This window comes from Megachile rotundata, chromosome 16 (genome assembly GCF_050947335.1).
Source record: "Megachile rotundata isolate GNS110a chromosome 16, iyMegRotu1, whole genome shotgun sequence".
NCBI lineage: Eukaryota > Metazoa > Arthropoda > Insecta > Hymenoptera > Megachilidae > Megachile > Megachile rotundata.
In genome coordinates, this window is record NC_134998.1 from 11,198,064 (window position 1) to 11,215,472 (window position 17,409).

Consider the following 17,409-nt stretch of genomic DNA (forward strand, 5'->3'; position numbering starts at 1 on the left):
CCATTTCCAATTCCCTAAATTCCCAAATTTTTAATTTCCAAGTCCCCTAAATTCCCACCTTCCCAATTTCCAATTTCCCCAGATTCCCAAACCTCCCATTTCCAATTCCCTAAATTCCCAAATTTCTAATTTCCAAGTCCCCTAAATTCCCACCTTCCCAATTTCCCATTTCCCTAGATTCCCAACCCCCCAAATTTCCAAGTCCCCTAAATTCCCACCTTCCCAATTTCCCATTTCCCTAGATTCCCAACCCCCCAAATTTCCAAATCCCTAGATTCCCAAATCCCTAGTTTCCAATCTCCCCAAATTCCGAAACCCCCAATTTCCAATTCCCTAGATTCCCAGATTCCCAAATTCCCAAATTCCCATTTCCCCAAATTTCCAATTCCCCAGATCCCCAAATCCCTAACTTCCCATTTCCCCAGATTACTCCAGTTCGAAATGAATTCATTTCCTAATTAATTTTAATTTTATAACCTACCCAACATATTAAAATCGTTCATATCACGTAAAATAATTATAATCCATTAAAGCGATTGCCTCACGGCTCTGCGAGTTCCACTGAAAGAAAAATTCTTCTCACACAACGTTCAAGTATGACAGTCTCATTTTTAGCACGAAAATGTTTGCAAAGAAGCGACGTGTCCCCCCGGTTTAATGCCACCGTGATAAATTAATAGAAAAGTTTATCACGCTCTTTCGAATTAATTTCGTCCGTGTTTTTCGCGATAAACCACGGCCGTCTTGTTTTTTTTCGCGGTAAAGATTTCGCATTACGCGAAATTAAAGCGTAATTAACGCTTTACAATGACCGCTTCGCTCCATTACGTGCTCGCGTAACTGCATTACCTGATATACGATTATACATGCAAATGTAATGTACGTTTATCGAAACAGGAGATCGTTTCCAGTTGAACACTTTCATCCTTACGCTCCGCGGACGAATTAGTGTAATTACTGTATCGCAGGCTCAATTAATTATATGCTCATTTATATCGAGCGATATTTCATTTGTCCGATATAGTTCTTTAGGAGTGTCATTTAAAAAATGAATTATTTAAATAAGACAGATTTTAGACTTTGTTGACTGAGGATCGTTTTAACGATACAAATAAAATACGTTCATAAAAAATTAATTCACAATTTATTTATTGTTTTAAGAGGCTGTGTAATAAACTTTTTGAAATTGGATTGACAAATGAAAAATTAAAATTGAATTTTTTAAAGTGGTTCTAAAATTCAACTTTAACCTTCAAGTTAAAAAATTGATTGAAAAATTGAATTCTAATTTTTGATTTGACAAAGTCATATAGAAAATCAAGTTTAACCTTCAATTTGAAAAATTGTTTGATAAATTCAATCTCAAGTTTTGATTTGACAAAGTAATTTAAAAATTTAATTTTAATTTTCAATTTAAAAAACGGATAGATGAATTCAATTTTAATTTTCAATTAAAAAAATTGATTGAAAAATTCAATTTTAATTTTCAATTAAAAAAATTGATTGAAAAATTCAATTTTAATTTTTAATTAAAAAAACTGATTGGAAAATTCAATTTTAATTTTCAATTAAAAAAATTGATAGAAGAATTCAATTTTAATGTTCATTTAAAAAAAGCAAGTTGTTAATTCGTTTTCATTCTGCAATTATAAAATCATTCACTTAATAACCACAATTGAACGCGCCCATTTTGCACGCAAACACGAAGAAACATTGGTGCAATATTTAAAATAAACCAGCATTTGTTTCCAATTGGTTAACCCGATCAATGTTAACGTTTTTCCTGCGGCGTGGGAGCTGGATTAAAAATAGAGGAAACCCAATAAACGGAGAGGAGCATAGCGTGTTCCTTGGAGGGTGAAATTTAAAAGTTACCATTACTGCAGGCGACCAAACGCGATACTGAAACGCAACACTGCTACCTCGAACTTCCGTTTAATGCACATCCAAATTCGATACTACACCGAGGCTGAGACTCCGGCTAACACAACTCGTCACAGAAAAAAGCCACAGTACTATTTTTTAACTTGTTCCAACTTTATGAACCGTGTACGAATAAGCTTGAATCAGTTCACTTTTACTGCACCACGTTTGCAAAGCCGCCATTTTAAAACGTGGAGGTAGAACGTGGTACGAGAGGGTACTGTTGCCAACCCATGAGTTGCTGCGTAGAGAGGCTACGAAAATGTCTACTTTTCTCCAATTCTGTCATTTTTTATTTTTCAAGTATTTCCTCTGAATTCATCAGGAGTTTCGCAATCAGTAAGGATTATTTCCATAGTGTAGCATATCATACGGTACAACAAATATTTCCTTAAATAATCCTTATGTAACATGAAGTACGATACAAGAATAATATACCTCGTCACTCAAATTAAAAATAAAAAAATTTTCACAAAAATCGACGAAGCAGCAATCGTACCCCCAATTAAATATCAAATATTTCCTTAAATAACCCTTATCGACAAGAAGTACGATACAAGAACAATATACCTCGTCACCCAAATTAAAAATAAAAAAATTTTCACAAAAATCGACGAAGCAGCAATCGTACCCCCAATTAAATATCAAATATTTCCTTAAATAACCCTTATCGACAAGAAGTACGATACAAGAACAATATACCTCGTCACCCAAAATAAAAATAAAAAAATTTTCACAAAAATCGACGAAGCAACAATCGCACCCCCAATTAAATATCAAATATTTCCTTAAATAATCCTTATCGACAAGAAGTATGATACAAGAACAATACACCTCGCCACCCAAATTAAAAAGAAAAAATTTTCACAAAAATCGACGAAGCAACAATCGCACCCCCAATTAAATATCAAATATTTCCTTAAATAATCCTTATCGACAAGAAGTATGATACAAGAACAATACACCTCGCCACCCAAATTAAAAAGAAAAAATTTTCACAAAAATCGACGAAGCAACAATCGCACCCCCAATTAAATATCAAATATTTCCTTAAATAATCCTTATCGACAAGAAATATGATACAAGAACAATACACCTCGCCACCCAAATTAAAAAAAAAAAATTTTCACAAAAATCGACGAAGCAGCAATCGTACCCCCAATTAAATATCAAATACTTCCTCAAATAATTATCACAAAAAGTAAGAAATAAGTCGAACACAACTGGGCACCCAAATTAAAAAGAAAAAGTTTTAATGAAAATCGACGAGGCAACGACCGTGTCTCCTTGTCAGCTCGATCACCCCAGGCAAAAAGAAACGACAATGGCCGACCTTCATCAGACAATCCACTACTCGTTAACGTTTTTTTTCGTAGAAATCTCTTTAGGTCCGCAGCAGGAAAAAGCCGCGTCGATTCGTTTTTCGGCGGGCCACGTCAGCTACGGTAAGCCGTGGTTCTGCAAAGGGGTGTATCGGGTCATTTAAAGGGAGGCAAAGCGACGCAATCAGTGCTCCGGAGGCGACAGAAAGGGCGAGGAATTTTCGTGCGGCAATGGTGTCGCGTCCATTGAAAACAAGGCGTAAAGCCAGCCGGAGGATCGGGAATTTCACAATTTCCGGGCAAATCCAATAATTTCATCGTTTGTAACGCGCTGAACAACGAATTCGATCAACCTGACGATCGCAAAATAGATTTGGATCGCAGCTGTGCACCTGCTTGCGTGAAAGGGACGTAAGGGTGAAAGGGACGTGGTATCGGAATTTCTGACGGTGCGCTAAACGTTTCGGATACAAAGGAAACGATATTGCAAAGGGAAGTTTTATGCACACTTCGTTATGGAAACGAGGGGTTGGGGTGGGTTTTTTCAACTGTGGGATTTTTTATTTTGGGGGGTTTTGAGGTTCTTGTTTGGAGGGTTGTTTAGGGAATTTTTGGGATTTGGGGATTTGGGAGATTTGAGAGATTTGGGGGTTTGGGAGATTTGAGAGATTTTGGGGTTTGAGAGATTTTAGAGATTTTAGAGATTTGTGAGATTTGTGAGATTTGTGAGATTTGTGAGATTTGTGAGATTTTAGAGATTTTAGAGATTTTAGAGATTTTAGAGATTTTAGAGATTTTAGAGATTTATGTGATTTTAGAGATTTTAGAGATTTATGTGATTTTAGAGATTTGTGAGATTTTAGAGATTTGTGAGATTTTAGAGATTTGTGACATTTTAGAGATTTGTGAGATTTTAGAGATTTGTGAGATTTGAGAGATTTGTGAGATTTTAGAGATTTGTGAGATTTTAGAGATTTGTGAGATTTTAGAGATTTGTGAGATTTTAGAGATTTGTGAGATTTTAGAGATTTGTGAGATTTTAGAGATTTGTGAGATTTTAGAGATTTGGGAAATTTGGGAAATTTGAGAGATTTGAGAGATTTGAGAGAAGTGAGAATTTGAGAGTTTGGAAATTTGAGAGTTTGGGAATTTGAGAGTTTGGGAATTTGAGAATTTGGAAATTTGAGAGTTTGGAAATTTGAGAGTTTGGGAATTTGAGAATTTGGAAATTTGAGAATTTGGGGAATTTGAGAATTTGGAAATTTGAGAATTTCGGAATTTGAGAATTTGGGAATTTGAGAATTTGGAAATTTGAGAGTTTGGAAATTTGAAAGTTTGGGAATTTGAGAGTTTGGAAATTTGAGAGTTTGGGAATTTGAGAATTTGGAAATTTGAGAGCTTGGAAATTTGAGAGCTTGGAAATTTGAGAGCTTGGAAATTTGAGAGCTTGGAAATTTGAGAGCTTGGAAATTTGAGAATTTGGAAATTTGAGAGTTTGGAAATTTGAGAGTTTGGGAATTTGAGAATTTGGAAATTTGAGAGTTTGGAAATTTGAGAATTTGGGAATTTGAGGATTTGGGAATTTGAGAATTTGGAAATTTGAGAGTTTGGAAATTTGAGAGTTTGGGAATTTGAGAATTTGGAAATTTGAGAGTTTGGAAATTTGAGAGTTTGGAAATTTGAGAACTTGGAAATTTGAGTTTGGAAATTTGAGAGTTTGGAAATTTGAGAGTTTGGAAATTTCAGAATTTGGAAATTTGAGAGTTTGGAAATTTGAGAATTTGGAAATTTCAGAATTTGGAAATTTGAGAATTTTGGGTTTAAGAATTTGAGTACATGAAAATTCGAATTTGGCTACATCCGAATTTCGAGAAATGAGAATTTGAAACCTAGGACTCGTGTTAATGAGATCAACTACATAACGCCGAATATCAAAACCAGTCCGTTTCCTAACACCGCCATGTTCCCTTTGTAAGTTTATCACCGCCCAGTATGTACTACAACAGCGTTGTTTGAGATGCAAGAGGTACAATATCACAAAGGACACCGAACTCACACACGCTGTTCGACTCAGCCATTTCAAACAACGCTGTCTGTTTGTTTAGGATACAATGTATCACATTACTCCGACAGATTGTTCTGATACCTAACCTTAACAGATAGGTGTTGATCCTTGTCATCCTTAGCCGCTTTGCGACCTCCATCTTTGTCTTCCGTATCGAGCGCCATCTTTGTCTTATGACCACGGTTTTTATTCCGGTATCCAACTTCGCTGCTTCAGGATGATTCGTTGTTTTTATCCTGGCTTATTCTCGTTACAAACTTGCTGAACTTTTATCCTTTTGTTGCTAACACGGTCACGTCGCGGTGATTGTTTTCGAATGAATCAGGAGGGGAAGGATCGATAAATACTTTGGTAAATTCTTGGTGGGTTACAAGGTTTTAATGGCAGAAGGCATGTATGCGAAGTTGACCATTTTTTTAGATTCGATTCAGTAATTTAATTTTTAAATGTTTTTATTTAATGTTCACAACCTACAAAATCTCAACCTGCATAGATCTCCAAGTTGACAGAATTGATTGAGTTTTTCAAATGCGTCAATTCTTAAATCATCATGTATCTATATCTCAAAATTCCTAAATCAATTCTCCAAACTATATACCTAAATTTTCAGAAGCTGCGTTTCAATAATACTCGCCGTGTCGTCCAACTTGTCTCCCCGACATCTTAAGTGCGTCACTGCCGCCATCTTGTCCCAACAGTCCAGTTCTTGTCGTCACCGTTATGACCTTGTTACGCGGAGTTATGAGTTCCTAGGAAAATTTGTCCATAATCAAATGTAAGTTACTCGGTGTTCCAGTTAAAGCGTTACAAGCCGATACTGGAAGCGTCTGGTCGTTCGGCGACGCCGATTGGAAATCGATACAGTGTGCGTCATTATCAATCACCGGTGCCGGAAATTATTACTTACTACGGCCCTGTAAATCGGAAAGTCCGAAGCGAGGTGTTGACGCGCTCCTCGGGAAAACTTATTTTCTGCGTCTCGCGATTTTCGTGTCGATAACAGTTTCGTTGAAAATATTACACGGACAGAAAATAAAATCGCTATGAATATTGATAACGTTAAAAGATTCCCTTAACTATTAAAGTAACTAAAAATATAAATATATTTAAAGTTTGAAAAGAACAAAATTTATAATTTAAACAATTAAATGTGCAATAAATATTTACATATAAATAACACGTACATAAATATATATATATAGAAATAATAAGTATGCACACAAGTATGCAACATATAAATAATGAACATGTACATAAGACTGCACATATAAATAATAATTATGTTACATAAAAAAGCACACAGAAGTGTACATATATAAATGCATCATTAAAAGAATTAAAGTATGAAAGTAAAGAAAAGTCGTGATACGGCAATATAACGAGAGTGTACAAACGGAGTAGCAGGCTCGCATTCGACGTGAATGGGGACTAATCGAATGCACTTTGAAATTGAATTTCAGGCAGGAGAGACGGAAAGAGCATCTCATCTTAAAGGACAGAAGGAGAAGATAATATGGGAAAAGGCGACAAGAGGGGCATCGCACAGCGCAGCGATGGTGAGTGTTTGTTTAATGCTATCTCTACAATATACGCTGGGACGAGGTGCAATCGTTGCATTCTCACAATTACAACTGTCTGAAACATTTCGCGTTCTACTCGTGAGCACGCCCTATTGTTAAGGGAAATGATATTAGACTCTTCTTTCTCTGTGCATTACGGGTCTGGTAATTCTTTTAATATTCTGCGTTTCTGTAATTTTTAAACGCATAAAAGGTTCTTTGTATAAATATATAAAATATGGAGGTACGTCGGCCATTTTAACTGCTCCCAATTCTAAAATGGCCGACGCTGTCAGCGCCACCTGTGTTTTTATATCCCGCATTAATATTAAAAGTATCTTATTAAAATATCCCAGCTTGAAATTTGAAGAGAATAAAATTAAATTTAATGTAAAATATATATTAGATGTAATACTTGAATCGCAATGGAATTCCCGTAATTCCGTTCAATAACTTTTAACACCCTAATCTCTGAGAATTGCCGACAGAAGAATGTGCAGACAAAGAACCTGTTAAACGAGATTAAGTTTCTCGAGTGAGGGTTCTTAACCAGTCTCTTTTTCTAATTTATAAAAGTTCATCCCGGTGCCGATGTTTTTCTTCTAAACGAAATTTCGTCTTGCCGGCGCATAGTTGTTCGAGGAAGTTGTTTTGATTGCGTGAGACAAAGAAAACAAAGGCACGGCACTTTAGTAAAGTTGGACACGTTGTTTCTCTGTGTTAAACAGAACGGCGGATCAAGTTGCTCGAAGTTAATATCGATTTTAACAGTTTCTCTATTGAAAACTACGAACTTTTTAGGTTATGGTGCGCCAAATGGGAGAGATCCTGAAACAACTTTGCGAACGTAAATAGGTTACGGTGCATCGATTGTTATTAGGACAGTAATAACTACGTACACGGATCGTTAGGTTTTGTATTAAAACTTTTGGTTTTGGGATCTTCTTTCAACCTCACCTGAATCGATATCACTTATTCTGACCTGACAAATAGAATTCTGTTTAAACAGATAGAACAAACACTTACCTTAATTATGGCGGTACAATCAAGCTAACCTAACTTCATATAATATGATCTAAACTAACCTAACTCCATCTTATATAACTTAAAGTAGCCTAACCTGAGTTCATGTATTGTAATCAAACCTAACTTGAATATAATCTAATCTGACCTAACATGTAATAAAATAGTCTCATCTGAAGTAGCCTGTAGTTATACATATATAAGCTAATTTAAACTAACCTGAAATGAAATGATCTAATCTAACCTAACCGGAACTTATATAACCTAATCTGATCTAACCTTAAATGAAATAACCTAATCAGATCTAACCTGAACTTATTCAATCTAATCTAATCTAACCTTAAACTAAATAACCTAATCTGATCTAACCTCAAATGAAATACCCTAATCTGATCTAACCTTAAACTAAATAACCTAATCTGATCTAACCTTAAATGAAATAACCTAATCTGATCTAACCTTAAATGAAATACCCTAATCTGATCTAACCTTAAACTAAATAACCTAATCTGATCTAACCTTAAATGAAATAACCTAATCAGATCTAACCTGAACTTATTCAATCTAATCTAATCTAACCTTAAACTAAATAACCTAATCTGATCTAACCTTAAATGAAATAACCTAATCTGATCTAACCTTAAACTAAATAACCTAATCTGATCTAACCTTAAACTAAATAACCTAATCTGATCTAACCTCAAATGAAATAACCTAATCTGATCTAACCTGAAGTGATAAAACCTAATTTATTCTAACCTGAACTTACAGAAGCTAATCTAACCTAACTAGGACTGATATAATCTAACCTAAAGTACTATAATTCAAGTTGACCTAACCTGAGGCTAACTAGTCTATAAGTAAATGAGTCTAACGTAAACTAATCACACCTAACCTAACATACAATAATGTAACATAACCTAAATTAATAAAAACCTAAAACAATCTAACCTAACCTATAAATTAACTAAAGTAGTCCAACACAAACTAACCTAACCCAATAAAATCTAAACATAACCTCAAATAATAAATCGAATACATTAAAATTAACAATCGAATAATATTTTCGATAATTCCGAAATATGCATAAAAGGAATATTTCCAATTGTTATTATTATTCGATAAAATATTCGAAAGTGATCGTATCCTTTGTTCGATCAGCTAGCATTTAATTGTATAAACAGAGCGGCACGAGGCGAAATAACCAGACACAGGCGAAATCACTGCCACAGTTTGAAACTATTGCAAAACTTCTCTTTTCAACAACGACAGAAACATTTGTTGTACTCTGTACGCGATGTTATCTCTTTTAATGAATGCAGAGTCGAGCTCGCGCGACTACGATTCCTCTACGTTTATTTCTATATGCTCGCCGTCTTTTGTACAACTTCGTGTCGTTTGAATTTTAAAACGAAACATTGATTTGTACGCTTCGCGTGTTCAAAGGAACAGAAGCGTTTCAAAGACTCGTTAAAATACAAATCTGATGGAGTTATTGCTATTAGAGACGACGTTCTGTGATGGGGATTAGTGAGGTAATTTTTTGAGGTTATGAAGATTTGGTGCTTTGAGTTGAAGGGTTTGAAATTGTTTAATGTTATAATTTGGGGAATTTGAGAATTTGGGAATTTGGGAATTTGGGGAATTTGGGAATTTGGGAATTTGGGAATTTGAGAGTTTGGAAATTTGGGAATTTGGGAATTTGGGAATTTGGGAATATGGGAATTTGGGAATTTGGGAATTTGAGAGTTTGGAAATTTAAGAATTTGGAAATTTGAGAGTTTGGAAATTGGAGAATTTGGAAATTTGAGAGTTTGGAAATTTAAGAATTTGGAAATTTGAGAGTTTGGAAATTTGAGAATTTGGAAATTTGAGAGTTTGGAAATTTGAGAATTTGGAAATTTGAGAGTTTCGAAATTTGAGAATTTGGAAATTTGAGAGTTTGGGAATTTGAGAATTTGGAAATTTGAGAATTTGGAAATTTGAGAGTTTGGAAATTTGAGAGTTTGGAAATTTGAGAATTTGGAAATTTGAGAGTTTGGAAATTTGAGAGTTTGGAAATTTGAGAATTTAGAAATTTGAGAATTTGGAAATTCGAGAGTTTGGAAATTTGGGAGTTTGGAAATTTGAGAATTTGAAAATTTGAGAGTTTGGAAATTTGAGAATTTGAGAATTTAGAAATTTGGAAAATTTTATTGCATAAAATAATTTACTAAATTTGTAAATTTGGTAAATCTGAGAAATAGTTGGTACAGGCTGAAACAAACCGCGAATAATCCTCGTTGCACCGCTGTTAATCAGACGAGACTCGTTTGCCATTAAATTTTAAATTGAACTCTAATCGCATTGGCAAACAGGTGCAAGCGCAATCCACGTGTATAGTGATTGGACAGGTAGTAAAACGCGTTAGGTAGTATAATTGATGGAGCTTTAGAGACCTTCGATGAATCGAAACAAATGAACACTGATTTCCCTCCTATTTATTCAAATCAGGTAATATCTGGCTAAATTATCTCGTTCCTCAATCTTCTACTATGTTCCATACTCAATTTATTTATACTAATTTATTTTATTTTTTACTTACTTTATTTATGTTAATTTATTTCATTTTGCAATTACTTTATTTATATTAATTTATCCTATTTTATAATTACATAATTTATATTATTTTTCTTTCATTTTACACTTACACTATTTATATTAATTTATGTAATTTAATATTTACTTTAATTGTACAAACTTATTTTATCCAAACTTGTCTTTCGTTCATCTCATAGTAACAGTTACATGAATTACATAAAATGTAAGGTTATGCAATATCCAGAGACTTCGTCTCTCCAACCATCACTTCAAAATGGTGAAAGCTGTATCTTCCTCCACACAAGGTTAAAAACCCAACTTCAAACCGGATCAATGGAACAAAGATTCCTATCCGTTCGCGGCTTATAAAATGATAATCGGAAGATTCGCGAAGACTTCTCAACGAAAGAAAATGGCTGGTCGAACGAGCTGCATCAGCTCGAGTCGTGTCACCGAGTGCCCGAACACGAAAGTGCACTCGCTTCCGGCTGTGTAATCTCCGCCATCGGGCGAGTATGAAATTGCGAAAATTTACAAAACTTCGTGGAACTTAATCTTGGGCGAATTTCAAAGGAAGAATTCGACTTTTGAAGCAATTCCGGAGCGAACGGCGAAACTTTTCCAAAGGCCTTTTGAAAAGTCGACGCCTCGCCAATTTCTGCCGAGATATTCGGACTGAGGATCATCTCAAGCTAAAAATTTGGGGATGAAATGCTTTCGTGAAGGACACCATTTTCATTGCTGAGGGACGATGCTGAGGGACATTGCGAAGGGGACAATTTGGGAATTTGAGAAATTTCGGGGATTGAGAGATTAGGGGTTTGGGGGAATGGGAATTTGAGAGATAGGGACGTGTGGAGAGTGGGGGAGTAGGGAGAGTGGGACTTGGGAGAGTGGTGGACTAGGGAGAGTGGGACTTGAGAGAGTGGTGGACTAGGGAGAGTGGGACTTGGGAGAGTGGAACTTGGGAGAGTGGGACTTGGGAGAATGGGGGACTAGGGAGAGTGGGACTAGGGAGAGTGGGATTTGGGAGAGTGGGGGACTAGGGAGAGTGGGGGACTAGGGAGAGTGGGACTTGAGAGAGTAGGGTACTAGGGAGAGTGGGACTTGGGAGAGTGGGGGACTAGAGAGAGTGGAACTTGAGAGAGTGGAACTTGAGAGAGTGGGACTTGGGAGAGTGGGACTTGGGAGAGTGGGGGACTAGGGAGAGTGGGACTTGAGAGAGTGGGGGACTAGAGAGAGTGGAACTTGAGAGAGTGGAACTTGAGAGAGTGGAACTTGGGAGAGTGGGACTTGGGAGAGTGGGACTTGGGAGAGTGGGGGACTAGGGAGAGTGGGACTTGAGAGAGTGGGGGACTAGAGAGAGTGGAACTTGAGAGAGTGGAACTTGGAAGAGTGGGACTTGGGAGAGTGGGGGACTAGAGAGAGTGGGACTTGAGAGAGTGGGGAACTAGAGAGAGTGGCTCTAAGGAGAGTGGGACTCAGGAGAGTCATCTCACTCGCCTCATCTCAAACCCAGTCAGCCTCGCGCCATCTCGACATCATCAGACCTCCCCTTATGAAAGCATAATTGCAGCCATTCTTCGAGCGTCGTATCTTTAATTCACGGAAGTCAAAGGAAATAGAGGAAGGAAAGAAGTAAGTGGAAACGGAAATTCGCAGAGGCGGTAAGTAGTATGGTCCGGTAAGAATGGCGGAGTGTCTATCGAGCATAAGCTGTTCCTTTATTGGATTAAGATTTTCTCTTGTCTTCCACTCGAGTACTGAAGGATCAGGCCAGGATAACTTCCCGGCATTTACATTTGCGACGGCGCTACGGACAAAGGAACAGATTCTTCAATGCTAATTATCATACTTCATTTCACTTTTAGCCTAAGCTGCGTTTCGACGGTTTTATCCCTAAAATTACACACCTTAGAAGTTTCTCTTCGTCCGAGTGGATTAAAGTGTACCGTATAATTTTACTCTTTTATAAAAATTAAAATTTACCTTGCAATTTTATACATTTATCAAGATTAAATTGTAATGTATTTTATTCATTTATTCGGTGGAATTTAATGACTTTTGTATGGAACAAAAGTCTCTAGCTTTGTTATGCTTATTATACTTCGACGTTGTGAATGAGTTGGGTTAAATCAGGTTAGGTCAAAAGGTAATATTACAATTTCATATATGAATATCTCTGTCTAGAAATACAATATTAATCCCATCATTCGCTTTATTTACTTTATTTACGATCGACAAGTAATCATATTCGAGAGCACGTTCCCCCTCCATTTTGTAACGCGAAGGATCGAGTAGAAAATGGAGGCTTACAGAAGGTGAACGTTCGGTAAGCGTGAAACGAAGCGGTTTACCATTGTCTTCCAGCATCAGTGGCGAATGAATCGAGGGAAGAATAGAGGAGGGAAAACGGGAAAGGGATGAATTAGAGTGGAAAGGTGGGTGAGAAAAGTTGCAGTTTGAACGTGAGGTAAAAGAGGGTGAAAAGAAAACGGTGATTGCTGGAATTCTTCGAATAGAAGGCCTTTGCTTTTCTTCGGGACAGACGCTTTTTTTGTTTCGGTTTATTGTCGCGATACGCTTTTACCATTTTCTTTCCACGGAATACAAAGGGAGACTTGTGCCGTTGTATATATATTATACTTATTATATTTCAAACTCATTTTCTTTTTACTGCTTTGCGTGGATTTTATGGGATGGGAATTTGGGAGATTGAAAATTTGGGATTTGGGGATGTCAGGAGGTGGAAATATGGAGATATGAGGGTATAGGGTTATGGGTATAGAGTTATGGGGTATCGGGATCTGAGGTGTGTGGATGTGGGGTATAAGATATAGGGGTATAGGGTATGTGGGAATAGGGTATGTGGGAATAGGGTATGTGGGTATAGGGTATGTGGGTAGAGGGTATGTGGGTATAGGATATGTGGGATATAGGATATGTGGGATATAGGGTATGTGGGATATAGGGTATATGGGAATAGGGTATGTGGAAATAGGGTATGTGGGAAATAGGGTATGTGGGATATAGGGTATGTGGGAATAGGATATGTGGGAATAGGGTATGTGGAAATAGAGTATGTGGGATATAGGCTATGTGGGAATAGGGTATGTGGGAATAGGGTATGTGGGTATAGGATATGTGGGATATAGGATATGTGGAATATAAGATATGTGGGAATAGGATATGTGGAAATAGGGTATGTGGAAATAGGGTATGTGGGAATAGGGTATGTGGGAATAGGGTATGTGGAAATAGGGTATGTGGGAATAGGGTATGTGGAAATAGGGTATGTGGGATATAGGGTATGTGGGAATAGGGTATGTGGAAATAGAGTATGTGGGATATAGGCTATGTGGGAATAGGGTATGTGGGTATAGGATATGTGGGATATAGGATATGTGGGATATAAGATATGTGGGAATAGGATATGTGGAAATAGGGTATGTGGGAATAGGGCATGTGGGGTATAGGCATGTGGACTATAGGCATGTGGGGTATAGCAACATGAAGATGTACACCAATATACCTAAATTAATCTCTTGAATACTTCAGCATTTGCAACCTTGAAAATTTATTATATACTAACTTATAAATTTTTGACCTCTGTCAAAATCTACAAATTTAAAGATCAACAACCTCTACAAACCTCTACAAAAGTCTACTACCTACCAAATTTAGTCAGCAGACTCCTACATCTCACGCATAGACGCATCCACACACGAAACTCAGCAATCTAGAGTTAAACGCGTGATGCTACGTGATTAAATTTACTCCCGCTCGAATTTCACATAACCGTGCGGGGGCAGAAAAGCCTGGAGACGTTCTCCCGGGGTTTCGCACGTGCAGAAATCCCAATAACGGATCGACGACAAGGGACAGGTGCGTCTAGGCACCGTCTGTACCAAACTTCCCCAAGGCTATTGTCTTTCCTTTCCTGTCTCTCCTGATACACTAAACGTAAATTTACCTTCTTCTTTCGTGCACCTCCGACTTTCACGTTCTTCACCTAACCTTTCTCTGCCTTGGAATTTTATTCATGACGCTGCAGCCCGCGATTCTGCCATGCCTGAATTCGTACGTCTCCACACGAAATAAAACTTGCCGTCCGATTAAATATGGCCTTTAGGGGTTAGGTCAGCTTCTCAGATCTAAAATGCATGTACTTTACATGTACCTTTAGGATATAACGAGACGTGAATAAGAGTTTTTAAGTATTTTATTGTACATGTGGTATGTACATTTTCACATATGTGAAGTTGGTCAATGATGTGAGAAAATGTGGGCAACCATTTTGTGTTTGTCGGCCATTTTGTGATGATACTTTGTACAGCTTGTACTTATACTTATATTATTACAGAATTTAACCGTGTTTTGGTATAATTTGAAGTAGGCTATGTTTTTGAACATGAAGTTATAAACTAGGTTATGTTTCCCTATGTGCCCCTGTTTTGGTACAATTTTAAGTACACATGTTCAGGCCATGTTTTTGAAGAACACGAAGTTATAAATTAGGTTATGTTTCCCTTAGGAAGAACATGATGTTATAAATTAGGTTATGTATCTCCGTTATTTTAGTACTAAATCTAGTGTTAACAAGGATACCAATATTTATTCCAATCGTACTTTTTGTCTCGCTTTTCAAGGTAGCAACAAATGAAATTGCCAGCTCAGAAGACATGTCTGAAATTAATTAAATTACAAGAGAATGAATGGTTTCTGAAATGAAACGGACAAGTTCTTTACGGGTAAGAGAAAGAAGTTCTTGAGGTGACGCTGGCGTTCTGATTGTCCGGACGATGGGAACAAACTGCAGCACAAAATGGCGGAGATGTTGGCTGAAGAAATAAGATGGTGGTCATTGCCTGATGAATGTGGCGGTAAATTTGAAAGCCTGGATATTGAGTTGAGCTAGTTAGAAATTCGGAAGCTTCCTAATTTGTAAATTTGGAATTTCGAAAACTTGCAATGTTGTAAAATTATAAATTTATAAATTTGCAAGGTAGTAAATTTGTAAGATTGTCAATTTATAAAATAATAAATTTGTAAATTAAAAAACTTATAAATTTGAATATTACAAAATTATAAAATTTTCATATTAAATCTATCATATTAAATAAATAAATAAATCTGTCATATTAAAGCTATCAAAGTGTGCCTAGTTGAAAGTCCGGCCATATACCTAGAGGCAATATAACAAGAGTCACCAGTATTCTCTCCATCGCACTAAAAATGACAATACTATTTCCATGTCCAGCATTTAAAAAGCGCTGAAACTTGTACATAAATCAAAAGTCTCGAAAAGAATTTCCATAGCATACTCTTTCTCGCACAGTTAGTAAGAATACCATTACGGTGTCTGAAACTTTATCCACCTATTTTCCTGTCGTTCTACAGAGGGTATGATGAAGCGACCTACAAGAAAGTTATTACGAATGTTCCTCTGGCGGTGAATGCGAGAATTACTGGCGTAGTTTAATCGCCTAACTTGAATAACCTCACTAACCATTTCTGGTCCCGTCAAACGAAATATTCCGGCATTATTGATGAACGTACGCTTCATGAATTTATAACTTGGATACAATTATACGAAATCCTATAAATTGAACGTTCAACATAACCTATACACCGGACGATATATTCGCGAAATTAACTCGGTAATCCGTGAAATACAGAATAATTTATACTTTAACGTAATCTGCGATTAGGTATACACGTTGATCAGATTTACGTCGGTATTCGACACGCGTTATATCGCCGAATATTTATCGCTTCAAAACGTTCTTTCGCGTTTATTCATTACATGAACTTATTTGAATTTCAGATACTCCGGTCGTTTTTATAAAATATTCCCATTATTTGGCCCAGTATTGGAACTTGTTTATCGGCCTTGAGTGCCCATCAAAATTCAAAATTCCGTTGAATAACGTCGAACATCGATGTTGATTTTCAATGGACATCAATTCCAACGTTAAATAGGGACACTTATCGGGAGCTTTTCAACAGGCTCGCTATTGATGTAACTTGCAGAGCATCAGGGAAACTGGTTAGTCGGATAAAGGGCTTGTTTGTTTTGTCCTGTTACAGATCAGTGTTCGTCACCCGGTCAAACTGTAAATACACTGGTCACGTTGATTTCGAGCGCACGGAATTGCGTAATGCTCGTGTACACGTGTTCTTTCAGTGTTTGCGCGATGCTACAATTGTCGTTGAAATAACATTTCAGAAGCACTTGCATATTTCTGTGTACATTTTGTCATATTAACACGCGTTGTTTCACCGTGCATTATATTCCCTCTGCGTTAGATTGCGTTATGTCGGTCCTCGTTGACCACGTGTTCACTGCGCGTTAAATCCACGCTTTATATCTGCCTGCGTGATATCGTCACGGATTAGGTCATTGTATTTTATTGACTACACTTTATGTATGTTATATCGCTTTGTATTGTATCACCGTAAAGTTTCATTAGATAGTACATTTAATGTTTCACTTATATCGTGACGCACCCTTCACTTATATCGACACAACCTTGACTTGCATTGTGACACCTTTGACTCATATCGTGATGCACTTATCAGTTAAATTGTAACTCACCCTTCACTTATGTCGTGACGCATCCTTCACTTATATCGTGACACACCCTTGACTTGTATTGTGACACCTTTGACTCATATCGTGATGCACCCATCAGTTAAATTGTAACTCACCCTTCACTTACGTCCTGACGCATCCTTCACCTATATCGTGAACTAGAAGTCCAAATACAACAAACCAAAATTATACTTGCACATTGAGTCTCTAATTACAGTTTCCATAATCCTGAATCCAAAAAATAACATTTTATTTTAATATCATATCAACAGTTAGCACCTGAAAAAAAATCGTAGGAGAAGTTTTAATAAAATTGCAATGAATTGAGAGCAAAGAAATTGA

General features: G+C 36.7%; 1 protein-coding gene across 2 annotated transcripts in view; it reads left to right on the forward strand.

Annotated features, from left to right (window-relative positions):
* Positions 1-17,409, forward strand: part of LOC100882742 (uncharacterized) — a 101,761-nt gene that overhangs the window by 3,958 nt on the left and 80,394 nt on the right. The window contains exons 1-2 of one of the 2 annotated variants that reach the window (XM_076541335.1): positions 5,945-6,085; positions 6,771-6,866. In XM_076541335.1, coding sequence (XP_076397450.1) covers positions 6,824-6,866 — 43 coding nt within the window. In that variant the 5' untranslated portion in view covers positions 5,945-6,085; positions 6,771-6,823. Of the gene's footprint in view, positions 1-5,944; positions 6,086-6,770; positions 6,867-17,409 lie in introns of those variants that run through there. The other variant, XM_012289890.2, reaches the window with a different exon arrangement.